This window comes from Sus scrofa, chromosome 15 (genome assembly GCF_000003025.6).
Source record: "Sus scrofa isolate TJ Tabasco breed Duroc chromosome 15, Sscrofa11.1, whole genome shotgun sequence".
Taxonomy (NCBI): domain Eukaryota; kingdom Metazoa; phylum Chordata; class Mammalia; order Artiodactyla; family Suidae; genus Sus; species Sus scrofa.
Window position 1 is genome coordinate 105,634,448 of NC_010457.5, and position 16,616 is coordinate 105,651,063.

Below are 16,616 nucleotides of genomic sequence, written 5' to 3' on the forward strand. Positions count from 1 at the left end.
AGTTCTCATAGGGCAGCCCTGGATAATTAAGAGGAAAAAACAAAAATTTAAATATCTCCCGCATGCCCCCAGCCTCCTAGCCATCCAGACCTGGCCTTTCGGTGGCCTCGCTGGCAAGGTAGCCACAGGCCCCGGCCTCAGTGAGGCTCTGACCGAGGAGAGAGGGGATTTGGTCAACAAAGGCTTAGAAATTCTTTAGGCCCCTTTAAACTGACATCTGGCAAATTCGAGAACCCATAACAGTCCCTCTCTCCCCCACTTGGGGCTTTGAAAAGCAAATGTTTTGAGGTTTGTGTTCGGTCCCATTCACAGTTTTTAATCAAGTGGAGTCCTACCACTTTGTCTACACCTTAATTGAAGAGCCTGGCTCTAGAGCTTAAAGTACTATTTTACAATAATAGGGGGGAGGCAGGGAGAAGGGGAGGGGCTAAGGGAAAACACGAACGAGAAGAAAAGCCATGGCTAAGTGGCCCTTAAGGGAGCTCTCAGGGTTACTGTGTCCCCCCTTCTCGGCACACGCCGGGCCCTGTCGGTGAGTGAAGGGGCTCTGCTGTGCCAGCCATCAGGAGCTGGGAAGAGACGGGCTCAGCTGTGTGGGTAACTTACACGGAACACACAACACAGCCCCTACTGTGGAAAGCCCTGGCCCAGGGGAAGAACCCCCCCGCCGCCCAATAAGGCAAAGGCTCCCCTTGGGCCAGATCCCAAAGCCCGGCTTCCAGGCCTCATCCATGAAGAAACAGACCCACAGAGGTGAACTGATTTGCCCAAGGCCAAGGGGTTAGTGGCTAGACCAAGACCCTGAGAATTCTTCTCATTTCCTTAGCTGTGACTGAAGCCTTTCCTCTGTTTGATCCTCTGGAGAAAGAAATGCACCACATCCATTTTAAATTTCCCTATACTTGGGAAGACAGTTAAATGAGCACTTATATTTTTCCAAGTGAAACAACCAAAGAGTCTCTCCTTGTCTTCTCATCCACTATTTGGGATCCTGGCTGCACATCCGATGCCCATGGAGACATTCTAAGTAGATTCTCTGGGGTAGGACCCAGGAACTAGTTTAGTTTTGTTTTTTTTGGTTTGGTTTGGTGTTTGTTTGTTTGTTTGTTTGCTTTTTAGGGCCACACTCACAGCATATGGAAGTCCCAGGCTAGGGGTCGAATCAGAGCTGTAGCTGCAGCCTACACCACAGCCACAGCAATGCCAGATTTGAGCCGCACCACGGCTCATGGCAATGCCAGATCCTTAACCCCCTGAGCAAAGGCAGGGATCAAACCTGCAACCTCATGGTTCCTAGTTGGATTTATTTCCACCACACCACAACGAGAACTCCAAGGATGGCTTTTTTAACTTATTTGGGTTACTCTTCCAACTGGTTCCTTCATACCACTTAATCTGGTTCATATATCCCCAAGTATGTTCAATCTAAAACAGTTCTTTGTCAACCCATAATTAACTTGTGCTCTGTTGTGACTCCCAAATCATGTGCCCCTAGCTAGTCTTTCACCATCCTGTATTTCTGCAAGTATAGGTTTTTTTAAAAATTTTTTCACTGAACTTCACCGGGCTGACAAATCGCACAGTTTGATTCAACAAACGGAACTTTGCAAAAGGCAAGGGAGAAAAATGAGACAGAGTTCCTACTCTCTCTGACAGAGATGAACAGATGGGATAAGGTAGGCACTGAAATAGAAGACATATCAAAAGAGCTATAGACCCTTCAAAGAAGGATGGTGAAGGAAACTGACATTTGAGTGATACCTACTATGTGCCAGGCCTCACAAGAGAAATTAGGGTTAGGCTCAGCTGAGAGACAAAAGAAAACCTAAAATAATGTTGGCTTAAACAAGACATAAGTTTATTTTGAGCCCATATGGAGAAATTCAGAGGGAGTCCCTACAGTGTGAGGGGCCCAGGCTCCTTCTCTATTCTTCTCCTTTCTGAGAAAATAGCCTCCAGAGGTCCAGCCATCCAGAGGGGGAAAAGAGAGCATGTCTACCTCCTTTATGGTGCATACAACACAGCTGCTGTTCCACTGGCCAGAACTTAAGGGATAGACAAAGGGGGAGGTTTTATATGGAGTCTTTTTCCAAGTGGTTCATATGTCTGGCTAAAGATTGGGGGCTCCGTTACTATGAAAGAAGGGAAAATATATATTGAGGGGCAGCTACCAGCTTCTGCACCATGCTAAGGACTTTACATGCTTTAGAGCATTTCTGTCTTTCTTACAACAGCTGAGAAGAAAGAGGTCTCCTGGGTCTTTATAAATGATTCCTATCTTGCCACGCTTTTGCAATTACTCAGTTGAGTCAACTCAGTATCAGTTGCAGCCCTAGGAAGAATCTTCTTGTATCCCGGCCACTGAGCGAGATGAAGGTGGCTGCAAGACAGAACCTAGTTAGTCAACTCTGAATGGATGCCTCTTCTGGGCTGGCATTGATCCTGGAAGTCAGCCTTCTGCAACTATGGGCCCATGCCCCAGAAGAAAGTCAGAAGAAACTTGTGTTTTCACCCTTTTGCAGGCCCCAGCACTGTGATTAGTGAGGGTCTCTCTAGTTAACTAGAGCAGACAGGCAGGAGGCTTCTTTAGTGGGGATGGTGGGATTCCAAAGAAAGGAGCTAGGAAATAGCTTCTGTGACCTGGTCTTGGCTTCTCCTTTTTTTTCTTTTCATTTTTGGCTGCCTTGCAGCATGTGGAGCTCTCAGGCCAGGGATCAGATTCGAGCCACAGCTGCAACCTATATTGCAGTTACAGCAACACCAGATCCTTTAACCCACTGTATAGAACCTGTGTGCTGGTTGCAGCAGAGGTGCACTGACCCTATTGTGCCACAGTGGGAACTCCTGTCTTCACCTTTTTTTTTTTTTTTTTTTTTTTTGTCTTTTTTAGGGCCATACCTGAGGCATATGAAAGTTTCCAGGCTAGGGGTGGAATCGGAGCTGTAGCCGCCAGCCTACACCACAGCCAGAACAACTCGGGATCCGAGCCACATCTGCAACCTATACTACAGTTCACGGCAACACTGGATCCTTAACCCATTGAGCGAGGCCAGGGATTGAACCCATGTCCTCGAGGATGCTAGTTGGGTTGGTTAACCACTGAGCCACGACGGGAGCTCCTGTCTTCTCCTTTTAAAACAGGTATTCCTTCTGTCCTTTCATCCTTCCTTTGTCCCTTCCTTTCTTCCTTCCCTCCATCCTTCCTCCCTTCCTCCCGCAGCATTCCATCATGAAAGGTCTCTACTATCCTGTCTTTCCATCCATGCGCCCATTGCACCAATTATTCTCCCTACTCCCATCCCTACCTCACAGCTCTTGCTTCCCCCAAGCTTCTATGGCTCCCAGGTTTCTGCTTGTTCCTTTCTTATTGAATACTTCTCAGCTTCTTGACAAAATATTTTACACTCAGACCCCGCACATGAAAAGACCTGATTGGGTGGCTATTGTACATCCAGGGGACACACCTGTTGGGCAGAAGTCTCATGCCAAACAACCTCATAGCTGGGTCAGATGCTTGCCTATTCCTGGCTCCGTCATCTGGGGTGAGGGGTCATGTGGTACAGGTGCAAGAATGGCAACAGCAGTCTGAGGAAATGCTCTGAATGAACTGTGGGAGCAGCAGCTGTTGCATTTTAGAATAGCCGCTGTGAACTTGCTGAGATTCATAAGTAAGGGCTCAGACCCAACATCACACCCTGCAACCAGATATTTATCCAACCACCTTGCTCCCCGCCTTCTCTTTTTCTCTCTCTTATTCTCTCTCTCACACACAGACACACACAGAGACACACACACACACACTCACATACACGCATCCCTCACACACCTCACCGTCCCTTATGTTCTCATTATTCCATCCTTTGGTTCAAAACATAATCAATTAGAGTGGGGACTTTATGCAAGACCAAAGGCCTTCTCTGAGGGATCAGTAACACAATACATCACCTTGGAATACAAGTCTGGGTCAGCGGTTCTCAAACCTGAAATTCCAAAGAATCACTCAGTGAGCTTTTAAAAATGAAATCCCCAAGTCCAATGCCAGAGATTCTGACTCCACATGTCTGAGGTAGGGCCCAAACTTCTGAAGAAAAAAAAATTTTTTTCTACTCCCTAGGTGATTCCAATGACCAGCCAGGTTTGAGAGATTCTGCCTTAACTCCCATCTTCAGTCTTCTAGAAGGTTCTGGGGGCTTTCATTAGGACTGTGGGTCTTGTTCCTACAGCTTCTCCTAGCTCTCTGCCAACTGCCCTGGACTGCCAAGATGGGGAGGGTCTGGTACCCTGCTAAATTTCCCATCTGCCCTGGTGGGCTGGCATAGAGTACTCACAACTCCTCATCTAGAAACTCACTGCTGCAGTTTTAGCAATGGGAATTAAATGATTCCTTGGGAAATTGGGGGTGGTGGGGGGAATCAGTGGTCATTACCAAGTGGGTCTGAAATCTACATAGATAGAGTATTCAAGGGATGATCACCAATGTGGGCTTGAGAGCCCAAGCCTAGAAATTCTGAGGCTTCTCTAAATTTTGCAATGGCTTTTAATCGGACATTTAAAAGGACCCAAATCGGTGATATTTACCATGGAGACATCAAAGAGCAGTGCAGTCTGAAGTGAAAAATGTTATATAGATCAGGTTTTAGCCCAGGCTTTGCTACTATAACAAGGAGCTTTTTGCTTATACTTGGAACTTTGAAGGATTGTTATAAAATTAGTTAGTGTACATAAAGCACCTGGTATCTTATACATGGTAGTCATTCTATTTAAAAAATAATGATTTTTGATGCTCAAAATCATCTGAAACGAATAAGTCCTATAAGCCCAGTGGTGTGCTAGTATCAGCACTTAGGGGCTTGTGAGAGTTGATTATGTGCACCTTTGGCAGACTCCAAGTTCAGTGCTAACATGTGGCTTGAAATCAGCCCTGGTATCAGTATTTACACCATGGAAATTGGCACACGTATAGATCAGAGTTTTTTCCTGGAGAGCTAGAGTCATTAAACATTTACCAGCATACCTCTGTAAAAAAATCACAATCTCAGCAAAGAGCCAGCCAGCACCATAAAATATGCACCTACCTTAGTCTTTCATTTTATCTCTATGATTTGCAACCATGTAACGAAGCCAGGATTCTGCCCTCATGACTGTTTGCCCATAGATCACAAAGTATTTTATAAATAGTATCTCATTAATTCTCACAACACCCTGAGAGCTAGAGAAAGCTTGACTTGCCTGAGGCAGGACAGGAAATCAGCGGTGAAAAGCAGAGCCTAACCGGTGTACTAACCACCTTTGCCACCCCTCCTACACATCATTATCATCCAGACTGGCATAAAGACAATGGTAGTGATTACCAACGGTGCTTTTTACCTCATAACCCAAATAGCCAAAGTCCCTCTACAGATTTGGTTCAAATGCTTGGTCCTTTGAGTACATTTCTGATTCCCCAGAATTGCTGCCTTCGGCACTTGGAGGCTATGTCCCCTGGGCTGCTGATGGTCTTATATTAATCAGCTTTCCCACATTCTTTCTCCTTCTGGTCCAATGACAATATGCGTTTGAAAAAAAAAAAAAAGTTGGCTTGAGTTGGGGGCTCTGTTCTGACTCTAGCAGATGCAAATGGCATTATAACCAACCACATGTGTTGTTTTTTGTGACCCTTTCTCTGGACACCCCAAGGGCAAGACCTAAGAGTTGCTCTCTGAGGCCTTATCTCCATAATACTTTGGGAATGAATCAGTAACCTGGTGGTGAACCATCTCTAAAATGGCTCACCCTCCAATAGATTTTCACACACTAGAGTAATCCCTACTACCCCTTAATTGCCAGTAGACCTAGTGATGTGCTTCCAAAGAAGAGAGGAAGGCAAAAGTGACAGGATGTCACTTCTAAGAGTGGGTTATTAAAGACCATGACTTTCATCTCTGGGGGAGCAAGGTGCCATGTTATAAGTGGTTGTAGGCCATGAGAGGGTACACATAGCAAGGAACTAATGTCTCTGGCAAACAGCTAGCAAGAACCTGAGACCTGCCAATAGCCACGAGATGAACTTGAATGGATCTGCCTCCAGTTGAGCCTTGAGGTAACTGGAGCCCTGTCCAATGCCTTGACTGCAGTCTTGTGGGAGACCCCAAGCCGGAGAACCCAGCTAAGTGTCCTCAGATTCCTGACACACGAAGACTGTGAGATAGTAAATATTTGTTGTTTTAAGCTGCTACTTTTTGAGGTAATTTGTTATAAAGTGACAGATAACTAGTAGGATCCTCAGCCAACAAGGAAAATGGTCAAATGGATTCAGTCCCTCAATCTACCATACAAACCACTCTACATGGTAGAGCCTACCTAGCATCCCTGAAAGGATTTTGGCATGGCCCTCTTCTAAATCAACATAGAGACCTCCAACTTTCATAACACTTGAAAGCCTGCTTTAGGGACAAGACTGTTTCCATTTTTTGAATGATCCAACACCCTAAAGTAAAATGAAAAGAAGTCTATGGCAACCTGGCAACTAGAAATTCCCAGTTCTCAATGTTATAAAGTCACAGGCTGTCCGGTAAAAGTGAGGCCAGAAGGGGAAGTATATGCTAAAAGCCGCCCTTTCTGGTCTTGCATGAGTAATTCTTGCAGCTGGAGTTTCACTACAACCACAGGATTGTGGCACCACGAAGGTGGCCATTTTTAAATCTGGCCTGACATCAGAATGTAATTCAACTAGATAAACCTGAGATGTGGCCAAAATAAGTAACATTTAAATAACTGGAGCCAATGAATAGCATCACTTTTCTATGGAACCATATGACTGTGATGTGAAGAAATAAAAGTCTTTGTTGTTTTAAAGGGCAGGGACAATTGGAAGTTTTACAGGAGACAGTTACAAAATTTTCCACCCTTAGCTCTCCAAAGAAGACACCAGTTGGTAGCTTTGGGAGCTGGGTGTGGAAGGTGTTACTTGGAAAAGACAATTACACTGATTCTGAACAGAATGTGAACCAATGTTACCACATTCATCATAGAGCCTAAAACATGATCTATCCTCTATACTCTGAGCCCATTTTTCTGATCCACTCCCTTTAATGACTTAGCTCCTTGAAATCAACATTCTATATCAAACAGGTCATAGAAAGCTACCAAACCCCTCTCCCAAACAGCAAATTTTTAATTTTCAGAATTATTTTGGAGTGGTTTTTTAAAAAATTATCCTAAAAAAGCTCAAAATACTCTCCCAAAAATTGGTCTCTGCTTCTGTTTTTCGCACTTGTCTGCCTGAGTGAGAGCAAGGGGACACTTGTGTGTGACACATTTCATCTAGATAAACGGGGGTGGGTTTTCTGCATCTTATACATAGATTCTTTTTAAAATGTTTCATTTGTTCCTTGTAATTTTTTTTAAAGGGCTTTCTTCTTTTTGTCTTTCTACATAGTTATCTCATCAGGGCTATAAGATGAGAAGAATATAGTCTGGGGCTATAACATGAGGCAAAGAAGCTCATAACTAAACTGGTGTTGGTTGTATTTAAGATCATATTTTATCCTGTCGGTTTTCGACAGTGCTTGCAATTTCTCCCTCAATAAGCAAAGATGACTTAGATCAGTGGCCTGATGAATAAGCATGAAAATTTGATTTAGAAAAGGAGAATATCCTGAAGCTCACAGAGAGAAAAAAGGATCTCCAACCCCCCACCATACACACTTTAAATGACAAAGCAAAGCAACAGCATTGTCTTTAAAGAACATCTTTCAGTGCAATCAATATCAATGCTCCCCAATGTTAGGTGGGAAGAATAATTTAGAAAGAAAAAAAAGGAGCCCTTTAAAAAATAGAAGGAGTGAATGAAACATTTTTTAAAATATCATTAATCCTTTATATTATCTTGAGGCAGATAACTCCCTCCCCCCTCCAAAAAAAAAAACCCCCAAAACCCAAAACAACAACAAAAACCAGTGTGAAGGGGAAACATGCTTTGGAAGAAAAAGATGAGGACTCCTGTGGAAGGCCGGATAAAAAGTGTGAGCAGTCTGACACCCTACCTTGGATTAAACGATCCAGCCCTCCAGACCCATTAGCAAGAGTGGAGAAGGACAAAGAACTGTGAAGTGGAGGGACAGATTTCCAGTAAACCGGTAATAGAAAATAAATAAAAGAAAAACAGAGGAAGCCAAAGTCTCCCTGAAAGGGAACCCAATTAACTGCCTTTGATTTCAGGATCGCTTTTTTGTTTGTTTGTTTGTTTGTTTTTGTTTTTTCTTGCTGGAGAAGAGGCTCACCGTGGGCAGCAGAAGCAGCAAAAGCAGCAACTTTTGCAAACATGCATCCCAATCAGAAATCCCTCAGGGCTCCAGCGCCTGGAACTGAGCTGACAGAAGGAAAGGGCTCCGCCAGGAGTAACGTTTTCTAAGGCGTAAGATTGCTTTGTGCGTGAGTGTGTGAGAGAGAGAGGGAGACAGAGAGGGAGAAGCAGATTTTTCCTTTCTCAACATTGTCATTTTCCTGCATGGGAATTCAGGATATTCCTCGCTGTCCAGCGAGAAGGGAGAGCGGCCCCCCTCCCTCCTAACTTCTGATCTCGTCGGGAGTAAGCAGGGCGCGCGCGCGAGCGCCCATTGCCTTCAGCAGGGCGAAGATTTGACCGGGAACAAAAGAACGCTTGCCAATCGGAAAACGCTACCCGAAAACAGGATAACTTCTCTTTGTGTTTTGAAAACTAATTAGCAAATGCCCTTGGTTTCTAATACCCATTTAAACTTTTCAACGCATATTCCAAGGATCAAATCATTGCTTCTGCGACAAAGATGGGATCCCAACACGCCGCAGAACTAAGAAAAAGAGGATAAATACTCTCTCTAAACCGTACAGTGTTCCTGGGCACTCGGGTCGCAGGTTTTTTGTTTTTAATAGCCATTTCCCCCAACACTGTTTTCTTATGGCTCCATTAAAGCTATACCAGATCGCTAGACCCTGGGCCGTGCTCGCGGGCAGGGTGACTTGGGGTCGGGGTCCCCAGCGCCCGCGGCTCCCCAACCCTCTCCCCTCCAAGGGGTCTGCACTTCCTCCCGCCTTACGTCGGCCCCTTCGCCCGACTCCAATTTCTTCGCGGTCGCGGCCCCTCCTCCTTTTTACAACTGGGAGCGGGGATGAGAGGGGATTGTGGCCTCACGTGGTCTGTTAGAGTCGGGGGAGAGAAAAGCAATCCGCGATGCGCACCCTTTTCTGGCCCCATAGTGAACCCTTCATTTAGGACCCCGCTACCCAAAAGTCCCCCGCCAAGCCCAGCATTTTCAGCTCGGGGAGGGCTAACGTGACTCCGAGTCACGTCCCTATCTGCCGTGGCGCTGCTCTATTCTCAGCTTCTCCCCGTAAACTTCCCCCGTGCGCCCTTCTATTCAGGAATGTGTATTTTAGAGTACCCGGAAGAGGAACAAATCTTTCAAGCAAATTCCCTTTCTGGTGCGTTCCCCCCTCCGCTCCCCCCAGCGAATTCACGGTAAAAGTTTTTCTTAACTTTTCCCTCCCAGCCCCCGCCCCTCCCCTCAGGAATCCGCCCAGAGCGCTGCAGACTGTGCCTCTCGGGTTCCCTCGCCCGCCCCTTCCGACTTCCACCCAATCCGGAGGCGACCACACAGAAAACAAAGGCTGCCATTGGGCGGTCTTGGAGCTCCAGGGCCCGCCCCCGGAGTGGTTTGTGAATGGGGGGAGGGGAGAGGGCGGGGCGGCCCGGAATCCTGCGAGCGCGACGCTTCTTCTGCGGAGTTGCTGGGCTCCGAGACGTTACTCTGCGCTCCCTCCCGGCGGGCGGCGGCGGCGGCGGGCGCCGCGACTCACCGGCCGGGGCTGCGCGGGACTGGAGAGGCCAGGCCCAGGCCGCGAGCACGGGGGCCTCATAGCTTTGGACGCAGTGTGACTGGATTTCTTCAAAGAACTCGCAGAGCTCTTGGCTCCAAGACGCCGATAGGACTCAGAACGAGAATCAACCGTTTGGCTGAAACTTGGGGACAAGCTTTTGGGGCTGAAAAAGGAGCAGGGAGTGGAGAAGAAGGCGGCGGAGAAGGAGGTGGCGGCGAACTGAGCCTCGAGGCAAGGAGGCGGAGCAGCACCGCAGAGGCGGCGGCCTTGGCTAGCAAGCCGCGGCGCCGGGCTCTCGCTCGCCGGGGGCCCAGACGCAAGCGGGGGGCGCGCGCGTTACTGTGCGCTGTGAGTCAAGAGACTTGGGCAAACTTTGAAGGGTAACCGGAGACGCTTGTTGCTCTTCGCCGCAGAAAGAGCCGCACCGTTACGTCCCGGCGCGAGGAAAAGGCGTCTCCCCCCCATCGGCGCCCCCGGCCCAGGCAGACGTGTTTGGGCCCCCGGCGGCTGCGCGAGTGCTGGGCGGAGGCGGCGGCGGCGACGGCGCCCTTGCGGCGCGAGCACCCTAGCTACAGCGCCCTCGGCTCCGCACCGCCCACGGCCCGGCCCCGGCGCCGGGAGGACTCTCATGCGCCCGGCGCGGCGGCGCCTGCCGGGATCCCAGCCTCTCCTGGCTGTCTTGTCGCGTTTCTTGGGCTGAGAGCGCCGCTGCACCCGCGGCCGGCGATGCGGGGCCCCCGCACGGCAGCGTCGCCCTCGCCTCTGGGCCTGTGCACCATGGTGCTTGCAGTGCTGGGCGCACTGCCCGCGGGCGCCGGGGCGCAGCCGTACCACGGCGAGAAGGGCATCTCAGTGCCGGACCACGGCTTCTGCCAGCCTATTTCCATCCCTCTGTGCACGGACATCGCCTACAACCAGACCATCCTGCCCAACCTGCTGGGTCACACGAACCAAGAAGATGCGGGCCTCGAGGTGCACCAGTTCTACCCGCTGGTGAAGGTGCAGTGTTCTCCCGAGCTGCGCTTCTTCCTGTGCTCCATGTACGCACCCGTGTGCACCGTGCTCGATAAGGCCATCCCGCCGTGCCGTTCTCTGTGCGAGCGTGCCCGCCAGGGGTGTGAGGCGCTCATGAACAAGTTCGGCTTCCAATGGCCCGAGCGGCTGCGTTGCGAGAACTTCCCTGTGCACGGCGCCGGCGAGATCTGCGTGGGCCAGAACACGTCCGACGGCTCCGGGGGCCCAGGCGGCGGGCCCACCGCCTATCCTACAGCGCCCTACATGCCCGACCTGCCCTTCACCGCGCTGCCCCCGGGAGCCGCTGACGGCAGGGGCCGCTCGGCCTTCCCCTTCTCGTGCCCCCGCCAGCTCAAGGTGCCCCCCTACCTGGGCTACCGCTTCCTGGGCGAGCGCGACTGCGGCGCCCCCTGCGAGCCGGGCCGCGCCAACGGCCTCATGTACTTTAAGGAGGAGGAGAGGCGCTTCGCCCGCCTCTGGGTGGGCGTGTGGTCAGTGCTGTGCTGCGCCTCGACGCTCTTCACGGTGCTCACCTACCTAGTGGACATGCGGCGCTTCAGCTACCCGGAGCGGCCCATCATCTTCCTGTCGGGCTGCTACTTCATGGTGGCCGTGGCGCACGTGGCCGGCTTCCTGCTGGAGGACCGCGCCGTGTGCGTGGAGCGCTTCTCAGAAGACGGCTACCGCACGGTGGCGCAGGGCACCAAGAAGGAGGGCTGCACCATCCTCTTCATGGTGCTCTACTTCTTCGGCATGGCCAGTTCCATCTGGTGGGTCATCTTGTCGCTCACTTGGTTCCTGGCCGCTGGCATGAAGTGGGGCCACGAGGCCATCGAGGCCAACTCTCAGTACTTCCACCTGGCTGCGTGGGCGGTGCCCGCTGTCAAGACCATCACCATCCTGGCCATGGGCCAGGTGGACGGGGACCTGCTCAGCGGGGTTTGCTACGTGGGCCTGTCCAGCGTGGACGCGCTGCGGGGCTTCGTGCTGGCGCCCCTGTTCGTCTACCTCTTCATCGGCACGTCCTTCCTGCTGGCCGGCTTCGTGTCGCTTTTCCGCATCCGCACCATCATGAAGCACGACGGCACCAAAACGGAGAAGCTGGAGAAGCTCATGGTGCGCATTGGCGTCTTCAGCGTGCTCTACACCGTGCCCGCCACCATCGTCCTGGCCTGTTACTTCTACGAGCAGGCCTTCCGCGAACACTGGGAGCGCACCTGGCTCCTGCAGACGTGCAAGAGCTACGCGGTTCCCTGCCCGCCCGGCCACTTCCCGCCCATGAGCCCTGACTTCACCGTCTTCATGATCAAATACCTGATGACCATGATCGTAGGCATCACCACGGGCTTCTGGATCTGGTCCGGCAAGACCCTGCAGTCGTGGCGCCGCTTCTACCACAGACTCAGCCACAGCAGCAAGGGGGAGACGGCGGTATGAGCCCCAGCCCCTCCCCCACCCTTCCTTCTCCCACCCCCACCCCCCTCGCAGGGGGAAAGGCGCGGTAGGGACAGAATTGCCGGGTGGGGGGCTTGTTTCTGTAACCTCCCTCCCCTCCAGTGAGAAGTGACCTGGAAGAGAGACGATAACGTGTAGATTTGGGACGAGGCGTGGGTTTGGAAAGGAGGCCTGAGTGGAAAGGCGGTTTGGATGAAAAGACTTGTGGCCGAGACTCCAGGGTGATGATGATGATGGTGATGATGATAACAACGCTGTAAATCCTGAACGGTCCAGGCCGACCCGGGCCAGTGGAGAGGATTGAGATCCGATGGTTGCTCTGAGTTCTTCCGGCTCTGGGCCTGTGAGCGATTCCCTTGCTGCAAGACAAGTGGCCTGTCCTCACTCCTGTGAGGCCGGGGTGAAAGGTACAGCTGTCCGCCTGCGGCCTCTTTGTTGAAAAAAGGGGAGAACTCCCTGCAGTGTCCTTGTCAAGCGGTGGTCAAACCATAATCTCTTTTCACTGGGGCCAAACTGGAGCCCAGATGGGTTAATTTCCAAGGTCAGACATTGCAGTCTCTCCTCCCCTGCCTCCTCCTGCCTGTTTTTCCTCCCCTACTCCTTTCAAGTCTTGTAAAATAAGCATTTTTGAAGTCTTGGGAGGCCTGCCTCCTAGAATCCTAATGTGAGAATGCTAAAGAAATGAAGATAACATTTTGCAAAGGGGAAAAGGAGGAGGCGAGTAGTAGGTATTTCTGCTACTTTTCTATGTTCTGGAGAAGGCAGGAGGAAGAAAGGAGGGTATTTTATTTGGTTTAATACCCTGAAAAGAAGTGATGACTTGTTGCTTTTCAAAACAGGAATGCATTTTCCCCCTTGTCTTTGTTGTAAGAGACAAAAGAGGAAACAAGTGTCTCCCTGTGGAAAGGCGTAACTGTGAAGACAGCAACTTTTATAGGCAAAGCAGCGCAAATCTGAGGTTTCCCTTTGGATGTTAATTTGGTTGAGATAAACATTCCTTTTTAAGGAAAAGTGAAAGGCAGTGTGCTTCCATTGCTCCTTTCCGTCAGAGGTTCTGACTTGGGCAAAGGAAACGCAGGGGTTTTGTCGTGTTTGTTTTAAGTAAATTTCATCCAGAACACATGATCCAACAGGCTCTATTAAAATGTTCAAGGAAATCTCTGCCTTCGTTTTTCTTTTCTTCCCATAAACCTGCATTTAGGTTTTCTTTCTATTTTTTTTTTTCCCTCCAATTTGAATCCTTCATGATAAAGGAGAAGCATAATGCCTTTAGCCTCATAATAAAGGAAAGTTAAATTTTTTATAAAAAAGTAAAGAAGCATTTTGTCCTATTTTCTTTGTTCCATAAATCCGTCTATAAAAGAGCATGTATATGCTGACCCTGTCTTTGTGTGACTGGGTGGGGAGGTGACCTGCAGAAATGATAGTGAGGGAAGAGGACAGTTCAACCAATGGGCCCGATTTTTAAGGAAAGTCATTGAAAGAAGGTAGACGTCAAAGTAATTCTGGAGTTCTTTCAAATATGCTGGATGACTTAAATTTCTTAATCTTAAGTCATGTACCTCCCCCCCCCCCCCATAATAGGACTCCAGTTCTTTTTGCATAATGGTCTAAAAGCTCAGCAGAGACTCACGGGCCCTAACCTTTACTCCACCTTTGCCATCACCCTCCTATCTGGCCACACTATCCTAGTTCCCAAAACAGTTTCTAAATGTTGTTTTAAACAGTTTTTAAATCATAGAGGCGACTGTCAGGAGTACCAGTTACTTCATATATGTAATGTTGAGTGGAGCTGCTTTTTATATTAAAATTAACATTGACCTTGTGTTTCTTAAACCTCCCAAACCGTATCATTGGTCAGATTTTTAAAACTCCCACTGCACAGTTTTCGGCATCTTTTGTGTTGTATCTCTTGCATGTGAAATTTGTAAAATAGAGACAAGTGCAGTATGTATATTTTGTAAATCTCCCGTTTTTGTAAGAAAATATATATTGTATTTATACATTTTTACTTTGGATTTTTGTTTTGTTTTGCCTTTAAAAGTCTACAAGGAAGCCCCACTTTATCACATGTACAGATCACAAATAAATTTTTTTAAAATACAGAGTGAACGTTTATTTAGTTTATGGTTCCTATATAAGCCAAAAAATAGAATTTTGTATTCTGGAAAGATGTTATGGAGGGACACCATCGGATGTGTCCCTCAGAGAAGAAGATGTTATATATATATTGAGGTCTTTTTTTTTTTTTTTTTTTTTTGCCTTTTAAAATACAGAGTGTCATGAATGCCTCAACTGTCCTTCAATTTTTTGTTCTGTCATTGCTGCTTCCTACCTCTCTCCACCGCACCCCACTACACACATCCCTAAGCTATTTCATGTCCTGCTTTGGATAATTTACTGAAGGTACAGAATGAGTATCTCTCTTAGAGAAGTGCTATCTGATCCGTGTTTTTACCACCCTTTAGACATGGAGTCTATATGTGAAAGAAGACGAGGTATTTTTGGTCTGCTTTTCTGAAGATGTTTTCTTTGGGAAGAAGTCTGTGAAAAATTTTTTTTAATCACCGATGGGTGTTTTTGTATTCGAATACCTTTTATCCAAATTGTTAATACCTAAATCCCTTGGCGTCAGGTGGCTGGGAAAGTCTGTAGTTGATCCCAGAGATCAGAGCAAGGGCTTGCACGTGGCTCCTTCCCAGCTGTAGGCCTCACTCTACCTTCTAGGTCAACTGAGCCAGAGGTCAAGTGATTCCCTGAGGTGGCAGTGACTCAGCAGCTCCCGCAGGAATAGACTCCACGCCTGACCCCAGGATGGCCTCAGAAGCCACGGAAGCTATTCTCTCCTCTTGTCAGAGAGGCTAACTTTGGAATCAGATTAGACCGGAGAAGGCTTCGCTATCCAGGCACTTTGATATTAAACAGTCCCTCAGGGAAATGATAAAGGCATTCTAAATACTCCCAATTCCAAGCCTCGCTAGCTTTTTTTTTTTTCCCCCCACTGGTCTCTCTTTAATTCAGGTGCCTGTTTGCGGGCTTTTCATAACAGAGTCCCCTCATTCTCTGGCAGCCATCACAGCAGCAGCCAAGACACTGCTGTTTCTCCTTCCCTGCTTCGGCTTTAGTTTCTATACTTCTCAAAGCTCAACAGAAACGTTGTTTTTGTTTTAATTAACGGGCTCACACACATGGCTGGTGTATTTTGCAAACACATGGAATGAAAACCAGTGACAGACAGTGCTCACCAGGAGGAAGGCTTGTGGCTGCTCCCTGTGCAAAGCGGCTTTAAGATCCTCCTGGGTTTTGAACATCACAATGGGTGTGAGGTCATCTTAGCTTGTGAGGATTTTGGCATCCAGGAAGGGAAAAAATCGCGACTTCAAGTCTCGTAAGGTTTATTCAGTTTTTGCTCATAAAATGACACCTTTTAGGTTAAAGCATGCTTCTTTTAACACCACACTAATACTGCCAGTTAGGAATGTTTGCTTTTAGAGTCGGTGGAAGGCTCCCAATGGGGTTTTTTCCGCTCACAAATTAACTGCTAAAGGCACTTAGACCCTTCTGTGGGGCGAGCCATGTGACGGCTCCTGTAAATGTGTCCCCTTCCTCTTGTCAGCGCTGCCTAGTCCTTCAGGGCTCGAAAAGACTAAAGAGCACTGGCCTTTAGTGAGGGAATGGAGACTGTGTATGAATAAATCTCTACCTGCTTTTTTATAAGCAGAGATAAAAACGTGGAGTTTAATTCCTCTCGCATCGTGAGGCATCCTTAGGTAGCAGATTCTTACCTAAGAATCTGAGAAGCTCAGGGATGTCTGTGGAGGATGTCTATGCATCCTAGCAGAAAATAAGTGAGGGAGAGTGTTTGGGAAAGGGCATGGGCAGAGTTCAGGAAAAACTTTGGCAGGAGTTTGGTGTTAATCCCTAGATAAGAAGCAGCAACACCTGTGAAAATTGTCTTCCATCTATAAAACAAAATTAGTCTGTACAATAACCCTATGCAACACCCAATTTCTCAAAGTAGGTTTGTGAGAAGTCTTGGTGAGATACACATACGTGTCCTGTTGACAACATTGTGCCATGAAAGAAAAAGTAGATTTTTTAAAATGTGCCTGATAGCATATAATGATATCAGAAATTTTCTGGGTAGAATTATAGGAGTATAACAGCTGTAGGTTTGAGCCCTGTAATTACACTGGGAAATTCTCTTCTAACTCTCCCATCTTTAATTTCACTGAAAAGGCAGGTGGCTATTTATAGATGGCATATTTTTATATATGCATATGTGGACAGTGAATAACAGTCTACAAGGT

The 16,616-nt window shown here is 48.3% G+C and overlaps 1 protein-coding gene across 1 annotated transcript; it reads left to right on the forward strand.

Annotated features, from left to right (window-relative positions):
* Positions 9,717-14,413, forward strand: FZD7 (frizzled class receptor 7). Its single transcript, XM_013984388.2, has one exon. The coding sequence runs from the start codon at positions 10,564-10,566 to the stop codon at positions 12,286-12,288; it is 1,725 nt and encodes a 574-aa protein (XP_013839842.2). The 5' UTR covers positions 9,717-10,563; the 3' UTR covers positions 12,289-14,413.